Raw genomic sequence first — 18422 nt, 5'->3', positions numbered from 1 at the left:
TCCCAAAAAACGGAAGCCATTACTTTGCCAGCGAACTTTTGAGTCTTTCCACGCTTCGGAGACGGTTCACCGATCGCTGTCCACTCAGCCGACTGTCTATTGGACTCAGGAGTGTAGTGATGGAGCCATGTTTCATCCATTGTCACATATCGACGGAATAACTCGGGTGTATTACGAGTTAACAGCTGCAAACGCCGCTCAGAATCATCAACACGTTGTTGTGTTTGGTCAAATGTGAGCTCGCGCGGCACCCATTTTGCACAGAGCTTCCGCATATCCAAATATTGATGAATGATATGACCAACACGTTCCTTTGATATCTTTAAGGTCTCTGCTATCTCGATCAACTTCATTTTACGGTCATTCAAAATCATTTTGTGGATTTTTTTGATGTTTTCGTCGGTAACCACCTCTTTCGGGCGTACACTGCGTTCACCGTCCTCCGTGCTCATTTCACCACGCTTGAATTTTGCATACCAATCAATTATTGTTGATTTCCCTGGGGCAGAGTCCGGAAACTCATTATCAAGTAAAGTTTTTGCTTCCACCGTATTTTCCCTTCAGAAAACAGTATTTTATCAAAACACGAAATTCCTTTTTTTCAATTTTTTTCACAATAACAAAAATTGCTTCACAAAAGACGCTCTATCTCGCAAACTAATTGACTTACAAACGTCAAATTTTGACACGAATTATTTGAAGGTTGGTACTATATAAAAATAATATGCATTTAACACCAGCGACGCCATCTATGTGTCAGACCGCGGACTTATCAGCCAACCTGTTAATGATGCGGAGGAAAAGTAATCAATTAAACACCTCTTGTGTGAGTGTCCTGCATTTTGTGTTAGGCGTAAGCGAATTTTAGGGGCATATAGCTTTAGACTACTGGCGGACTTGGGAAATGTTAACTTATGCAGTCTGATAATGTTTTTGGAGCAATTTGGTTTGTTCAACAGACGAAAATAATCGAGAAGGTTCAGTGGTTACAACTAGAAGTGCGCATATGTAATAGTACTTTTAGTTAATGTGCTATCACAATGGACTGAGTAGTCTAAGTGAGTCTGAAACTTAATCCTTAATCCTAACCTACTTGTGTGTTTTGTTCTAATATTAGTATTAATATATTAGTATTAATAATTGTACGTGTACAATTACGATCAATAACAACTAAATCATTATCTTCCTTATCATAATAACTATGTCAGCTTGTGCAGTCTTTTGGCTAAATTTGTTTTTCTGAAAGTAAACGGAATAATTAGAATTTTTGTTTAATTTTTTTAAACATTGCCTGCATAGAATATCTAGTTGAACTCTTTCAGGTTGCAAATGTATATTTTCTTCTTTTGTCGTTGTAGTCTTGTTGCATAAAAAGGTGTATTAAGGGGCTCGATTTAATTTTAGTAGCAATTCCTTTCCAACATTGCCACATATTGAAATCGTCTATTAAAATTGGAACCAATCAGACACAAAAATAATGGCAAAGCAATGTAATATTTGGTATTATATTCATGGTGCACCTAGACCTCGCTTTGCGTCGCAGATACGTTCCAAAAAACACGACGCAAAGTGAATTATGAGTTTCTATGGCAAACTATGCAAAGATTGGTGACAGATAACAACGATAACAACGCAACTTCGAAAATCTAACGACGCAAAGTGAAAACTAGTACTAATTCAGCAGCGACGCAACTTCGTAACAACGCAAAACGAAACGACGCAAAGCGAGGTCTAGATGTACTTTTCATATTTTGGAAATAAAAAAATATAAAATACATATTTTTGTTATACACATTTATTGCGATTTTCGGATATTTTTAAATCCCAAAGAAAGAATTTTTTACAATGCATTGCTTTTAAGAAGACTAGGAGTGAAAAAAATTTACAATTTTAAAAGATCAATACGGTACCCACCTTTTGATTGCACAAATATTCTTATACTATAAGATTCTAGATGAATATTATGAAGTTAATTGATTGACTAATTTCACGAAATAAAATCACTCACTAAAGAAAATGGATAAAAAATAAAAAATATATTATTTTAGTCGGCTTCAATGGAAAACAGTATTCACATTTCACAATGGCTTACCTGGAATAAACGTAGATTGTTCTCCATTTTTACAATACCGCATAATACAAACATAGGTAATTCCAAATGCACACTTTACAAAACCAAAATTCCTACCGTTCATTACGAGTTACTTCCACAAACTAATTTCTTCATCATACGTTGTTGAATAAATACACATTCTCTTGTTCTCTGTTCGTTCTTTCTCTCCATCGCTCAAAATTATTTAATTTCAATTACAAAGGTGATTGAAGCAATCACATGTTTAACGGAAAATTTTTCAATCACGTTTGTAATTGAAAATTATTTCCGAATTGATTAACAAATTAATTGCATCAATTAATATTTGAATTGGAAACGTAACAAATATCAATCATTTTTTTAATTGGTTTTTATTCGGATTTTATTAAATAAATTATTGAATCAATTAATATATTAATTGAATCAGTTTCCAAATTAAATTAGTTTTTTAGTTACTTGAATTATTGAAAATCGAATACTATCAATGTTTTTATTCATGTTGAAAATGTTGATATTTTACCCACAACAATAAGGAACACACGAGAATGTTATTTATATTTCATTGTTATTTATATAATAATATATATTTGTTTTATGGGTCTCGGGCCAATAATTCGATTCGTTGCGAATGGAATGACAAAAATTTCTTTATTTTCAGAGAAACTTTTTTTTAATGTATGATAACCAATCAGGTATAGTTTATCCAATGTAATTTAAACTATCAAATTCAATCAGTATAATAAATATAATAGTAACAATCATATTACGTATTTTAATATTGCAAGTCCTACCCATATTTATACTATTTTCAGCTTACTAGTATCACAAAATATACTACCGGATATGGAGTCAATTGGTAATAAAATTTGCACCAATGGAGATATTAATAGAAAAAGTCATGTTCTAAATGCCGAACAACGACATGCAACGTCAATTTATCTGAATACGGGATATAAAGATCTAAAGCAAAATACATTAGATAATGTGTCAAAGGTGAGTGAAGTACAAATTAGTATTTTTGAACAATTATCATGTGACAATTTTCGCTGGAGAAAACAAATAATGCGAGTTTGATGTATCTGTCTTTAACAAAACATTACATAGAGAATTGTAAACAAAATCGAGACCCTATACAAAATGTTTTAACTACACCACTTGTAAAGGACATCGTGCAGAAATTTCCATATTCACATAAACGGGTAATTAAATTCTATGAGCTATAATACGAAACCGCGTAAAAATCGGGCAATAGAATAGACCTATATTACGAAACCGCGTACAAATTGGGCAATATAGTATGGCACAACAGCCACACACATAAAACAGTTTTTTGTTTTCAATCACGAATCGAATCGAATTAATTTTTTAATAGATATTTCAACTATTTGATTGATATCAATCAGAAAATTACTACATTGCGCACCTAAAATCTCGGTTTTTTTTTTGAAATAAAAGAAAATATGCGATTCTTATAACAAAAATATTCAATAATTTGGTTTTGGAAATTAGCAATAATAATCATATCAGCAAGTTCCTATTACGTGCATGCGCTTATATTTCCAATAAGTTTTCTGACAGTAAACACGATAATTATAACTTATTTTTTAATAATTAAAAGTTAATTTTGGTATACATTACTTGCATTAAATATCAAGTTGAATTCTTACTTCCACTTGCATCCTTATTGTTTAATGTTGAATGACATTAAACCAAAAATAATTCATTTTATTTTTTCATTTCATTTTTTTCATATTGTAAATTTTTCATTTCATCAATTTCTTTAAAATTTTTGTTGCCTAGTGTAAATTCTATTTTTCGTATATTTACAATCGTACAGTTCATCAAATTATTCATTTCATTTAATGCTTGACACATCAATTCAACCGTCGAACGGAACGGACGTGTTTTTTTAATAGCGGATAAAATCATCGTAATAAGTACCTACTATGAATTTCAAGTGTGGTGGGATATTAGGCCACCATGCAGAGAAATTCAAAGACATCCACTGGGTTGCTAACTTCAGGGCCCAGTGGACGGGTATCGACTGGAGTTATAAATTTGGGCAATGACCAAGAGTTAGGCCCAATTAGTCGACCTGTAGACGGGTCGACAGGTGGCGACAATTTGACAAGTCGAACCTTTTCCAAGGTAACGGCATCAAAAGGAGGTAATCCCTCACGAAAGAGATTCAAGGAACGCAGAAATGCTTTGTTTATCCTAAAGAAATTAGGATCAGTCGACCCAAGCACGTTGTCGGCTAAACAATGCGATTCCTTAAAATGGGCTCAATGAATTCTTGAGGCTGGAAAAAGGGAATGATCACCGGATGAGCTGCCATCCTCAAAAAGGGATCAACGATCGTTTGCCTCAGTTGCTAAAGACAGTCTTGTGATGGCTATCATAAACAAAGGAGCATTGGACGGTATGGTTCCAAAGCAAAAATGGGGGGAAATTGAGAATGCTTTGTCTGGCGTCTACTCACAGGTGCTGGAGAAGTTTCCCGGCCCAGATCCTCGACACCAAGAGGCTAGTTGGTATAAAGGACGATTTAAGCTAGTCGCATTTGAGGACCAGAGGTCTATAGAATGTTTTAAAGCTGCTCTGATACTAATTGGTGAAGTTTGGGAAGGAGCTGCTCTAGAGTTAGTCGAGAAGAAGGACATACCGGCTAGACTTAGAGCACATGCGTGGATACCTGCAAACCCTTCTGACCCTGAATCCATTCTAAATAGACTGAAACGATGCAATCCAGATCTTCCAACAGCTGATTGGAAGGTTGGCCGTTTGGATGAAGTGGATGGACCAAGACGGCATGCAGTGTTTATATTGAACACTCAGTCTTTGCCACATCTAGCAAAGTCACAGGGCCGTGTATGTTATGGCTTTCATTATATCCAAATGAAGGTATATAAAAACGATCAGCTAAAGGATTCAGAAATGGACAAGCCTCTGTCTGAATCAGAAGTAAGCGGATCCTCTTGCGAAGTCGAGGGAGATACCAAAGTTGAAGACATGGATAGACACCGTATGCGAGAGGAGGTTTCTATTGCCTCAGAACTCACCAAAGTTGAACCTATGGTTATTGCGAGAGTCACCGAGATCTCTGAAGAGGATATTCTTGATGACTCGACTGAAGCGGCTGATGTGACGGTTGTTGAAAATCTCGATGGTCCTACGGATCCTCCAGATAAATCTTCATCATTGTAAGGCTGCATGTGCTGCCTTAAAAGTTCTCCTGATGAAAGGGGACATTGATATAGTTCTTATTCAAGAACCATATGTTTATAGAAACAAAATATGTGAATTAAGTACTCCGGGGTTCAAACTATTGCAGTATACTGGTAATGATGTAAATCGAGCCTGTATAATTGCTAAAACCGAGCTCAACTTGTTTCTGCTTCCTTCAATGTGCAATACAGACACTGTCGTTGCCAGTTTAGAAATAGTCAAATGCAAATATTGGGTATCTTCGGTCTACATGGGACATGACAGGGAGATGCCTCCATATGCCGTTAAGACCTTAGTGGAGGAGTCACTGAAAACAAAGACGAAACTCTTGGCTTCGCAAGAACTGAATGAAATGATATCTGAGTGGCAGGTTTTAAGTGAACACAGCTTCTCAGATCATCGCTACATCAGTTTCAAATTTGATGTTCATATCACCAAGACCATATTTCCGCCAAATGTTAGGAAAGCTGACTGGAATAGGTATAGGGAATCGTTCAATATGATGATACCGGAAATAACAGAGACAAATATGAGAAATGTGCAAGATATCGAACACACAGTGGAGCGGATTACTAAGGTCTTCAACATCTCACTGAAAGCTGCATGCCCTAGAGGAAAGCCAAGGGGGAAACATCGACCACCATGGTGGTCGAGAACTGAGAAAGGCTCAGCATAACTCTTGGAATGATTACTGCAGCAGTATTGAGAATACGTCCGAGGCTTCCAGACTACGGAAGGTTCTAGCATCCACCAACTCCGCTCCAGGTTTCATTAAAACATCGGAGGGCAATTGGACAACGTCCAGTGAGGAGACACTGGAGGTACTATTGGACACACATTTTCCTGGAAATCAGACGGTTGAACCATGTACTGGCGGTGCCACAGTTGCTCAGCGGTCGTTTCCTGTCGAGGAAATTGTATCGGAAACTAGAATAAGATGGGCGCTAAATAGCTTTGGACCATTCAAATCCCCCGGACCTGATGGAATTACTCCGGCGGAGTTACAAGCTGTAACTGACAAAATTATCCCCTGGTTGTCGGTGATATATAAAGGATGTATCAACTTATCATATATCCCAGGAAAGTGGAGGGAAACAAAAGTCGTTTTCATACCTAAAGCGGGAAAAGCCTCTCACTCGAGGGCGAAGGATTTCCGACCAATCAGCTTATCCTCATTCCTACTTAAGACTCTGGAGAGGATGATAGATATTTATCTTAGAACTAGCATCGATTCAAGTTTGTTCTCGAAACGACAGCATGCATACTCGAAGGGCAGGTCTACTGAGACCGCACTACATGAACTAGTCAGCTTTATTGAAAGCTCACTATCTGTCAAAGAATACACAATCGTGGCGTTTCTAGACATCGAAGGGGCGTTCAATAATGTCCATCCGAGCTCGATATTAAATGGACTGACAACTCTGAATGTTGATTCATGTATACTCAGGCTGTTAGACGAACTGCTAATGAAGAGACGTATTTCAGCCACACTAGGACAAGCAAACATACATAGGTATGTGAACAGAGGCACTCCCCAAGGAGGAGTTCTATCACCTCTTCTTTGGAATGTTGCTATAAATAGCCTTCTGGTTACTCTAGAAAAAGAAAGGATAAAAGTGGTGGCATACGCAGATGATGTGGCTCTGGCAGTCAGGGGAAAATTCCCATCCACAATCAGAGATATTATTCAGAGGGCCCTCCGGATGACTGAGAAATGGGCGAAAGGCAATGGTCTTGGGGTAAATCCTGCAAAGACAGAATTAGTCATGTACTGCAAAGATCGCAAAACTCCCACGGTTAGGCCTATTTCCTTAGGGGGTATTGAAATTCCCTTTGGTGATTGTGCAAAATACCTTGGCGTTATTTTGGACAGGAAGCTGAACTTTAAGCTTAATATTGAAGAAAGGGCGAGAAAGGCAACTGTAGCTTTGTACTCGTGCAAAAAGCCAATAGGAAAAAAAGTGGGGACTAAAACCGAAAATTGTGCATTGGCTATACACGGCAGTAATTAGACCTATAATGCTATATGGTGTTGTAGTCTGGTGGCCGGCACTTCAGAAACCGACTTGTTTAGATAAAGTTCAGCGCATGGCGTGTTTGTGTATTTCAGGCGCATTCAGCAAGACAGGAACAAATTCCCTTAATGTCATGCTGCATCTATTGCCTTTAGACATTTTGGCCAAACAGTCAGCTGCAACAACGGCTGTGCGGTTGCGCGAACTATCGCTGTGGTCGGAAAAAGGTTACGGTCACAGTTCTGTCCTCAAAATAATGCCAGATGTGCCTAACGTAGTGGATTACACTTTGGCGAGTCCACTTTTCGACAAAAAGTATGAGACTCTAATCCCCAACAGTGAGGCGTGGTGCACACAGACCCCGGGGAATAAAGAATATATAGATTTCTACACTGATGGCTCCAAATTGGATGGACAAGTGGGGTTCGGAATATATTCTAATGATCTGGAACTTCGAATAGCGAAAAGATTACCTAATCACTGTAGTGTTTTTCAGGTTGAAATATTAACAATAAGCGAGGTGGCGAATTGGCTGAGAAGTAATGTTCCAAAAAATGTGGGCATTAATATATACTCAGACAGTCAACCTGAAATAAAATCCTTGGACTCTGTGTTCCTCAACTCGAAAACGGCCATCGACTGCCGCAAATCTCTCAATGAGATGGCTGAGCAGTACAATATTCACCTAATATGGGTGACTGGCCATAGGAACATACCGGGGAACTGCGAAGCGGATGAGTTGGCAAGGCTAGGGACTACCTTACATATTCCAGGGGAACTAGAATTTGTTGGTATGCCCCTAGCTACCTGCAAGCTCATGCTGCGTGAGAAGGCTGTTATGATGGCAAATGTTCGATGGGAGAATTGCAAGGGTTGTAACGACACCAAGCAAATGTGGCCCCATTTCAACTTAAACCGCACACTAGATATGCTAATGTTCTCGAGACGTCAGATATCACTCCTGATATCTGCTATAACGGGTCGCTGCCTGATAGGCGATTTTGCAAAAACTATTGGCGCGAAGTATAATGACTATTGTATGAGCTGTCATGATGCGGAGGAAACAGAATCAATTAAACACCTCTTGTGTGAGTGTCCTGCATTTGGTGTAAAGCGCAAGCAACTTTTTGGAGCATATAGCTTCAGATTACTGGCGGATTTGGAAAACGTTAACTTAAGCAGTCTGCTAATGTTTTTGGAACAATCTGGTTGGTTCAGCAAAGAAAAATAATCGAGAAGGTTCAGCGGTTATAACTAGAAGTGCCCATATGTAATAGGTACTTTTAGTTAATGTGGTATCACAATGGACTGAATAGTCTAAGTGAGCCTGAATCTTAATCGGGCTGCCACTTTAACCTAACCTAACCTAACCTAATGCTTGACGTTTGTTTTCATTCCTTATTAAAATAACTGTTACAAACAACAACAACAATAACAACACTCAACGTCATCTACAGCCAGTGTAGAGAGTGAGTGTTGCAATTGTTGTTGTTGCAAAAGATAATTTCTTCTTTGCTTTGCCCTTGACCAACATAAAGGGAAGCAAGAAGTTCAGTAGTCGTTAAACCCTTGCATCGGTCGCGTTAATCAAACAAACAAGTGTATAAAATAAATTAGACATTAACATAACAAACAAAATCAAAAGAAATAGACATTAAAGAACAAAGTGAACCAAATATCATAGAGAATTCTAATATACAAATTAAATTGTACATATATAGTGAAAATAAATAATAAAACATTATGAAATAAAAACCAAACAGACATAAGTGTTATACATTAGAAAGGCAAAGTGTGGTAAAATCGGACGGACATAATGACATTTCTAGAGGTCAAAGTCAACCTCAAATATACAGTGAAAATTGGAAGGTCTATACCGACCTAAGAATTCACCCCCATCAAAACCCCATATAAATTTAGTGGGGATTTACGCCCCCACTAAACACTTATATTCGTTTTATGCCGTTGTAGATATTTGGTATAAAAAGGTTATTAAGGAGTCTAATTTTAGTAGCAACCTTTTGAAATTTCTGTTAAAATTTAACCCAATCAGAGGCAAAAAAATAGTTAAGCACTATAATATATGGTATTATATACTTTGCAAATTGTGGAAAAATATAAATGGGAAATACATATTTAAAGGCCTGGTTATGCATCCAAAAATGGGTCGTAACCGTAGCGTGGCATGTCAGCTGTTTGTATCAGCTGATCATCGAAGAAAAGTGCGTTTAGCGTGAAAATATATTTCATTGTGTTGTTTTCGATTAAGGTGAATATTAAGTTCGAGTTTAGCCGTTAAAATCGTAATTTTTCACGATTACTTTTCTTTAAAAATCCATTTTAAGGAATACAAACTTTGTTAAAATTTGCTTCAAGTTATAATAAAATTCGCAACAAATATGTATAATTTTATGCCTTTTTTCTGATTTAGTTTTCACTTTAGCGGCTATATTCGAACTTAGTACTCATCTTAAAATGGACGATGAGAAATTAATATTTTTCGTGAAATTTATTTTAAATGTAAAAAACAAACTTTTTTTGTGACAGTTCTTGATAGTTTGCTACGTTTTTTTTTTCAAGTTGGCTAATTGCCTAAACATCATAAGTTGCCGTTATGTTACGGCTACGCTACATTTTTAGATGCATAACCAGACCTTTACTTCGACAAACTGATCTCTCCATCATACGTTGATAAATAAATACACATTCTCTTGCTCTATTTTCGGTCCTTCTATGCACCGTTCGAAACTATTCAATTTCAAACACAAAGGTGATTAAATCAATTAAATGTTTAATTGGGAACGAAAAAACGGGAACGTTTGTAATTGAATTTTTTTCCCGAATTTATTAACAATTTAATTGAGTACCCTTTATGTACTACACACAAAAAAAATTGATTTCAATCACGAAAATCACGGATTCATTTTTTTAATTGAAATCAAAATGCTCAGTATCAACCACACATTTTGATTGAAAACCAACAACATATTTCTCAACCGTCGAACTGAACGGACGTGTTTTTTAATAAAGGATTATTTCATAGTAATAGGTACCTATTACGAATTTCACGTATGGTGGAAAATTAAACCACCATGCAGCGAAACTCAAAGTCATCCACTGGGTTGCTAACTTCAGGGCCCAGTGGACGGTTATCGACTGAAGTTATCGATTTGGGCAGTGACCAAGAGTCAGGCCCAATTAGTCGACCTGTAGACGGGTCGACAGGTGGCGACACTTTGGAAAGTCGAACCTTTTCTAAGGTAACGACATCAAAAGGAGGTAATCCCTCACGAAAGAGACTCAAAGAACGCAGAAATGCTTTGTTTATCCTAAAGAAATTAGGATCTGTCAACCCAAGCACGTTGTCGGCTAAGCTATTCCTTAAAATGGGCTCAAAGAATTCTTGAAACTGGCAAAAGGGAGCGATCACCGGATGAACTGCCACCCTCTAAACGTGATCAAAGATCGTTTGCCTCAGTTTCAAAAGACAGCCTTGTGATGGCTATCATTAATAAAGGAGCATTGGACGGTATGGTTCCAAAGCAAAAATGGGGCGAAATTGAGAACGCGATGTCTGGTGTCTACTCAGAGTTGCGAAAAAAGTTTCCCGGACCAAGTCCTCGACGGCAAGATGCTGAATGGTATCAAGGACGATATAAGTTAATAGCATTTGCGGACCAGAGGTCTATGGATTGCTTTAAAGCTGCTTTGATGCTAATTGGTGAAGTTTGGGAAGGGGCCGCTTTGGAGTTAGTCGATAAAAGACATACCGGCTAAACCTAGAGCACATGCATGGATACCGGCAAACCCTCCTGATCCTGAGTCAATACTAGAGAGACTAAAAGAATGTAACCCAGATCTTCACGCAAAAAAATAATTCTTTCCTCCCAAACGAAATTTTAGACAAACAAAGTTCGTTTCTCATTTGCTTTTCGTTGAAAGGAAGTGTATTTGGAAGAAAAGTATTTTTTTTTTGTGATAAACGTTTATTCTTTTCCAGGATGTAAGAACAATTTCATAAAGACTAACTCAAAAATTTTTTTTCTGGCATTTTCCCTCACATCTGCATTTTCCCTCACATCTTTCTCACTTCCACAAATTTTTTTAGTTCTTAGCACCTTTTTCTGTAACACAAACAATGTAGAAGAAATTATACGATTTTATAAATTTTTAAAATTTTGTTTTACCTTTCGCCTGGACGGAGAATCGAACCGCGGACCATGCAATTTGTAAGCAAACACACTGTCCACTGAGCCATGTAGCCGTTATTGTCATCAATAGACAATTACCCATATAACTAAGTTATATGTATATAGCATAGCTTGCGGCGCCCACGAGCCGATTAAACAAAGTTTATTTAACAGAAAAATACATTTAGTTGGGCACCGTGGAGCAGTGGTTGCTACGTCTGACTTGCATGCCAAGGGTCGTGGGTTCGATCCCTGCTTCGACCAAAGTTTTTTTTTTTTTTTACATATATTCCAGATATGATCGGAAGATTCCGAAAAAATTTTCAACATTACATTCTACTATATTAAATTTTTACTATGAACTGTAAAATGTGTCTTATTAAAGACCTAAATTTAGAAAAGAACAGTGTTTGATATAAACGAAATAGACTGTGTTGTTGGTTCAAAAATAACTTTTTTTATTGAAAAAATAAAAATTTTGTAACAAACGAATTTTTTTGGTGATAAAAGTGTATACTTTTCGAAGCAATTCAAAAAACTCTAACAAAAGAAAAACGTTTTCGGTACACGTTTTCCAAACGTTTTTTTTCTTTGCGTGTTCCAACCGCCGATTGGAAGGTTGGTCGTTTGGATGAGGTGGATGGACCAAGACGACATGCGGTGTTTATATTAAACATAGAGTCGCTGCCACATCTAGCCCAGACCAAAGGACGTGTAAGTTATGGTTTTCATATGTTTTCGATCAACCAAAGGATTCCGAAACGGACAAGCCTCCGGTAGAGTCAGCAGTGAAAAAATCTCCTAGCGAAGCCGAAGGAGACATAAAACCTGCAGACTATGGCGAAAATCATATGCGGGAAATTTCTAAAGGCTCAAACCTCACCAAAGCTGAACCGCGGATTGTTGCGAGAGTAACCGAGATCTGTGAAGAGGAAGCCCTTGATGACTCAATTGAAGCGGCTGATGTGACGGTGGTTGACAATTTGGATGGTTCTACGGTTCCTCCAGATAAATCTTCACCATTGTAAGGCCGCTTGTGCTTCCTTAAAAGTTCTCCTGATGAAAGGAGACATGGATATAGTTCTTATTAAAGAACCATACATATATAAGAACAAGATCTGTGAATTAAGCACTCCGGGTTTCAAACTTTTGCATAATACCGGTAAAGATATAAATCGAGCATGTATAATTGCTAAAAACTAACTTGTTTCTGCTTCCTTCATTGAGCAATGCAGACACTGTCGTAGCTAGTCTAGAGATATCCAAATGCAAATACTGGGTATCTTCGGTCTACATGGGACATGATAGGGAGATGCCTCCATATGCCGTTAAAACCTTAGTTAAGGAGTCACTAAAAACAAAGACAAAACTCATTATGGGATGCGATGCAAATGCACATCATAGTATTTGGGGAAGTAGTGATACTAATGCAAGGGGAGAGTCGCTAATAGAGTTTATTTTGCGTACTAACCTGGTAGTTTGCAATAAGGGAAATGCACCAACCTTCGTCACCAAAAACAGGCAAGAGGTGTTGGACGTTACATTGACCTCTCCGGACCTGAATGATAAGATATCTGAGTGGCAAGTTTGAGGGAACATAGCTTCTCAGATCATCGCTACATCAGTTTCAGATTGGCTGTTCGTACTTCAAAGACCATATTTCCCCCAAATGTTAGGAAAGCTGATTGGAAGAGGTATAGGGAATCGTTCGAAATGATGATACCGGAAATACCAGAGACAAATATGAGCACTGTGCAAGATATCGAACAGGCAGTGGAGCGGATTACTAAGGCCTTCAACATCTCACTGAAATCTACATGCCCTAGAGGGAAGCCAAGGGGGAAAAATCGACCACCATGGTGGTCTACGGAGTTAAGTAATATGAGGAAACCCTGCAGGAAGCTCTTTAACAAGGCAAAGTCCACTAGAGCCCCTGAGGATTGGGACACTTACAAGATGAATCTGAGAGAATACATACGAGAACTGAGAAAGGCTCAGCATAACTCTTGGAATGATTACTGCAGCAGTATTGAGAATACGTCCGAGGCTTCCAGACTACGGAAGGTACTAGCATCCACTAACTCCGCTCCAGGTTTCATTAAAACATCGGAGGGCAATTGGACAACGTCCAGTGGGGAGACGCTGGAGGTACTATTGGACACACACTTCCCTGGAAATCAGACGGTTGAACCATGTTCCGGCGGTGTAACAGAGGCTCAGCGATCTTTTCCTATCGAGGAAATTGTGTCGGAATCTAGAATAAAATGGGCTTTAAATAGCTTTGGACCATTCAAATCCTCCGGACCAGATGGAATTACTCCGGCGGAGTTACAGACAGTGGCTGAAAGAATTATCCCCTGGTTGACGGTGATATATAAACGATGTGTAAACTTAGCATATATTCCAGAAAAGTGGAGGGAAACAAAAGTCTTCTTCATACCTAAAGCAGGAAAAGCCTCTCACTCGAGGGCGAAGGATTTCCGACCAATCAGCTTATCCTCATTCCTACTTAAGACTCTGGAGAGGATGATAGATACACACAAAAAAATTTTTTTCTGATTCAATCACGAAATTAATTGATCCAATTAATTTTTTAATTGAAATGTCTTCAATCACGAAAATGATAGTATCAATCACTGTTTTAATTGGGCATAGAAACAATTCTTGATTAAAAAATTAATTGATTTCATTAACAAATTTCAATTAAGTTTTTAATTGATTCAATTAAAAACTTAATTGACGTTGATTGCAAAACTCAATTAATTTAGTAATTAAACAAAGGTAACTATTTTCAATTACATTCTGAATTGGCTTAGAATTTTTAGTTGGATTAACAATTGTTTGAAAAAAAATTAATCAAAAATTTAATCACTTTTGTAACTGACTTAGTCTTCCGAATTTGATTAAAAGTTAATTGTACCAATTAACTTTTTAATTAAAAATTTTAAAATTTTCAATCATTGACTAAATTAACTTAATGTTTCTATCTTGATTAAAAAGTTAATTGTACCAATTAATTTATTAATTGAAAAAAATTTCAACTTCAATTAACTTTTTAATTGGAAATATTTTGGTGATATTTTTTTCTGTGTAGTCATTCGCAGATGCAACTAAAACTTGGATGAGTACATTATGAACCCAAACGCAAACCCAGAATAGTTTGAAATTGCGAATTAGAGATGTAAAACTAGAAGAGTATTGAATACAATATAAAAGCATTTTATTTTCATCCCATTTATCTACCTCTACGATAAATTAAATTAAAAAATGTTCACAATTTATTTTATTCAAAATTATGTTTACGACTTTTGCGACATTCGTATTATACGTATGTCGTAAAAGTCAGAGTTTGTGACTGGTTGGAAAGTCGACATTTTCAAATTTAATAAAAGTCAGACTTTCCGCCCTATTGATTCTGATTACATTCCCTAGTCAGGGGTCTCTTTTGGTTTCGAAAATATTTTACATTTAATTTTTTAATTCGTCTGCAAATTCAGCACATTAGAGATACGAAAAATAGAAAAACTCGAAGCGTATTTGATTTTTTATAAACCGAATATTGGTATCGGTCAAAACTGGTATGGTAAGAACGAAACATGATTAACTTTTATTGTACTTACAACTAGGATACATACCATATTTACCAAATTTTTTTTCTCAAAATTTTATTTCGATAGAAAATTTTGTCAAAATTTTATTTCTATAGAAAATTTTGTCAAAATTATATTTCTATAGAGAATTTTGTCCATATTTTATTTCTATAGAAAATTTTATTAAAATTTTATTTCTATAGAAAATTTTATTTCTATAGAAAATGTTGTCAAACTGAATTTATCGGCTTTTTTTGTTTAATATATACCGCGTATGGGCTAACTTACAATTGAGAAGTCGGTGTTAAGAAGTTTTAAGATACCTAGCCACCGGCTAGTGTTACCGCAACCCAGGCAATTCGATTGTGGATGACAGTCTTTAGTAGAAGTTTCTACCCAATCCATGGTGGAGGGTACATAAGATACATAAGATTGTTTATTAATAGTATTCAGTGTATATAGGATAAATTTTGAGAAGTTGTCAAATATTCCACACCTTTATAAAGACGGGCTAAACCTTTCTGTTATCGTATTCCTTCTGCGAACAATAGAAAGCGAATATATTTATGGTGCATCTGCCCAATTTCATTGAAATATGGACAAATAGACCATTGAAAATGTTATGAGATATATAGTTTTGAATGAAATTCGTAAAATGTAGTTCCTAGGATTCTGACGTAGTCGATAGCCAAGAATAAATAGAAAAAATCTACCTAAAATCATTAAATGTCACAAAACGCATTGCTAATATAGAAATTAAAAAATAAATAATGTTAAAAAACGCATGTACAACAAATATAATCTGATTATCGTATTTAAAAATTTCTTTTATTATTTTTTTCTTAACTAAGACAATTTTTATCAAAAAATGATTTAGAACTAATAAATCAAGTGATAAAATAAAATAAAATAAAATAAAAAAAAACATGTGTAAGGATGATGACGAGAGTACGATTTATGTAAAAAATAACTATATTAATGTTTTCGGTTTTCTTTCTTTATAGTGTGTATATAGTTAAAACTTTATAAAATGGCCATACATTTATAAAAATATGTTTTTAAAACTAGATTAGTATGCACAATTTATAATGTGGGAAGATAAACATTTCTAAAGAAATTTGATTTTTTTTCTTGTTAATATTGTTAGGGCAATCGAATATATCAATATATACATAAATATATGTATACACAATTATGTTTGAACTTTATACTTATTTTTGTTTTTTTTACAATAGTGCTTAGCCATTTTGCCCGAAATGTACAAATAATGTACACATATATGTTTAAAGTACTTTTTGTTTTTGAGAAAGAATTTTTTACACAAATGATTAGTGAAATAAATTTTATTCTTTGTGTTATAATTGTGTGTATATGTAATGCTCTATTGGTCAGAGTTTTGTTTTTTCCTTTTTTTTAAATAACTATAAAACAGATTCCGAGAGTTAGAGAAAAAGTATTTTGCTCCTTTTTGTAACAAATGCATAGTAGTTAAGTTTTAAAATTAAATCGTTTATCTTTTGTTATTGTTTACATTCAAAATGTCCCTGTAGTTATTATAGAAACGTTGTTTTTATTAAAATTATTAACTTTAAAGATAAATATTTTCAATAGAGAATCGTATTACTCCGAGGTTTGCAAAAATTTGATTTCTATTTACCAAAAACAAAACAACAAAACTTTGCAATACGTCTTGTCTGCTATAAATTAAACCACCATTTTATTAGCTTCTTTTTCAATGAAATAGAAAATGCTACAATTGAGATCTGTTCTTTTTTTTGTTTACGGCTAAAATTGTACCTTCAGCAGATAGCAGAAAGATAATATAATAACAAGCTTAAGAAAGCGCTCGCACTATAGTTCAATAATTACAACATACACAGAAAACTATTTGTTTGCCTTCGATCACGAATTAAGTTATTCAATTAATTTTTGACTGAAATTGCTTCAGTTGATTGACAATATCAATCATACACATCAATTAAAAAATTGATCGATTTTTGTTTTCAAGTGAATGATTTTTGTTTAATTGACTCAATCAATAAATTTTTTCAATTCAATATTTTTTTCTGTGTACAAAAAACTCAAAACGTTATCAAATTGGCAAATCCAATTCGAGTTATTACTGTAAAGGTCCGGCGACATTTCTCATAGTTTCTACATATTTACGTCATTAGATTACTCTTTATGATACACGTTAAAGACATGTTGTTTGATTAGAAATTTTGATTTTATTCGATCTTTCTTTTATCCAATAGAAAATAATTAATCAAGCTTGAGATCGTTTTTTGTATGTATTGGTTTTTTTATTTTTCAATATTTCGCAATTACATTGAATTGCTTCATCAGGAGTCGATCTACAATAAAAGTGGTTTGATAATTTTCAATCATGACATGTTGAGAAAGAATCTTACATGTCATGATTAAAAATTATCAAACCACTTTTATTGTAGATCGACTCCTGGTGAAGCAATTCAATGTAATTGCGAAATATTGAAAAATAAAAAAACCAATACATACAAAAAACGATCTCAAGCTTGATTAATTATTTTCTATAGGACATGTTATTTGTTTTTGGAAATGCATAGTTTTATGCAGTCCTTGAACAAGCTAGATTCCTTGTGTCGACCCTAGTATGTAGAAAGGAAGGAAGGAAGGCATTAAAACGGCTAAACCTAGGGAAAATGCTGAGCACATTCGAATCTAACGAATATTTTTCGGATTTTCTACTTTTGTAATTTCGAAAAAGTCTAATATAGATTTTTGTAAAGATGGACTTTTTGATTTTTTTGGAAAAGTCGACTTCTTCCTCCACTTTTGTAATTTTGGAAAAGCCGAATAATAGTTTTTTGAAAAGATGGATTTTTAGATTTTTTTTTTTCAAAATTTCGACTTCTCCATTTTTTAATGTTATAAAAGCCTAAACTTTTCATGTGTTATTGGTATATAAAAAGTCTCACAAGTTTAAAAGAAAACTGCATAAACCTTAACATTTTTCTTCTTATACGTAGGAAATTTTTACTAACCTACAATATTCGCTCTCATAACTTGGACATTTTTACTAACCTACAATATTCGCTATCATAACTTGTCCCCAAAATATTTATTTTATATGATGATCATATAACAAAGTGTTGTGGATGGAACTTCTCATATGATCGATTTTGGCCAGTACAAAAAAGTCTAATTGACCAACCAAAAGTCGATACGAATCGTGTTTCAAAAAATACGAAAAGTTGATGTGCGATTTTTTTGAATCCCTAATTAAAGTCATCCCTAAAGTCATCGCTGAAAAATATTTTGAAGTTTA

General features: G+C 35.2%; 1 protein-coding gene across 1 annotated transcript in view; it reads left to right on the top strand.

Annotated features, from left to right (window-relative positions):
- Nucleotides 1–18422, top strand: part of LOC142235616 (uncharacterized) — a 212017-nt gene that overhangs the window by 136717 nt on the left and 56878 nt on the right. The window contains exon 4 of the mRNA XM_075306879.1: nt 2905–3085. Within this exon, the coding sequence (XP_075162994.1) occupies nt 2905–3085 (181 nt within the window). The remainder of the gene's footprint in view (nt 1–2904; nt 3086–18422) is intronic.

The sequence above is a fragment of the Haematobia irritans genome, chromosome 4, assembly GCF_050003625.1.
Source record: "Haematobia irritans isolate KBUSLIRL chromosome 4, ASM5000362v1, whole genome shotgun sequence".
In the NCBI taxonomy this organism is placed as follows: Eukaryota; Metazoa; Arthropoda; class Insecta; order Diptera; family Muscidae; genus Haematobia; species Haematobia irritans.
Note: the sequence above shows the minus strand (reverse complement) of the source record. Positions and strands in the feature narration are given on the sequence as shown.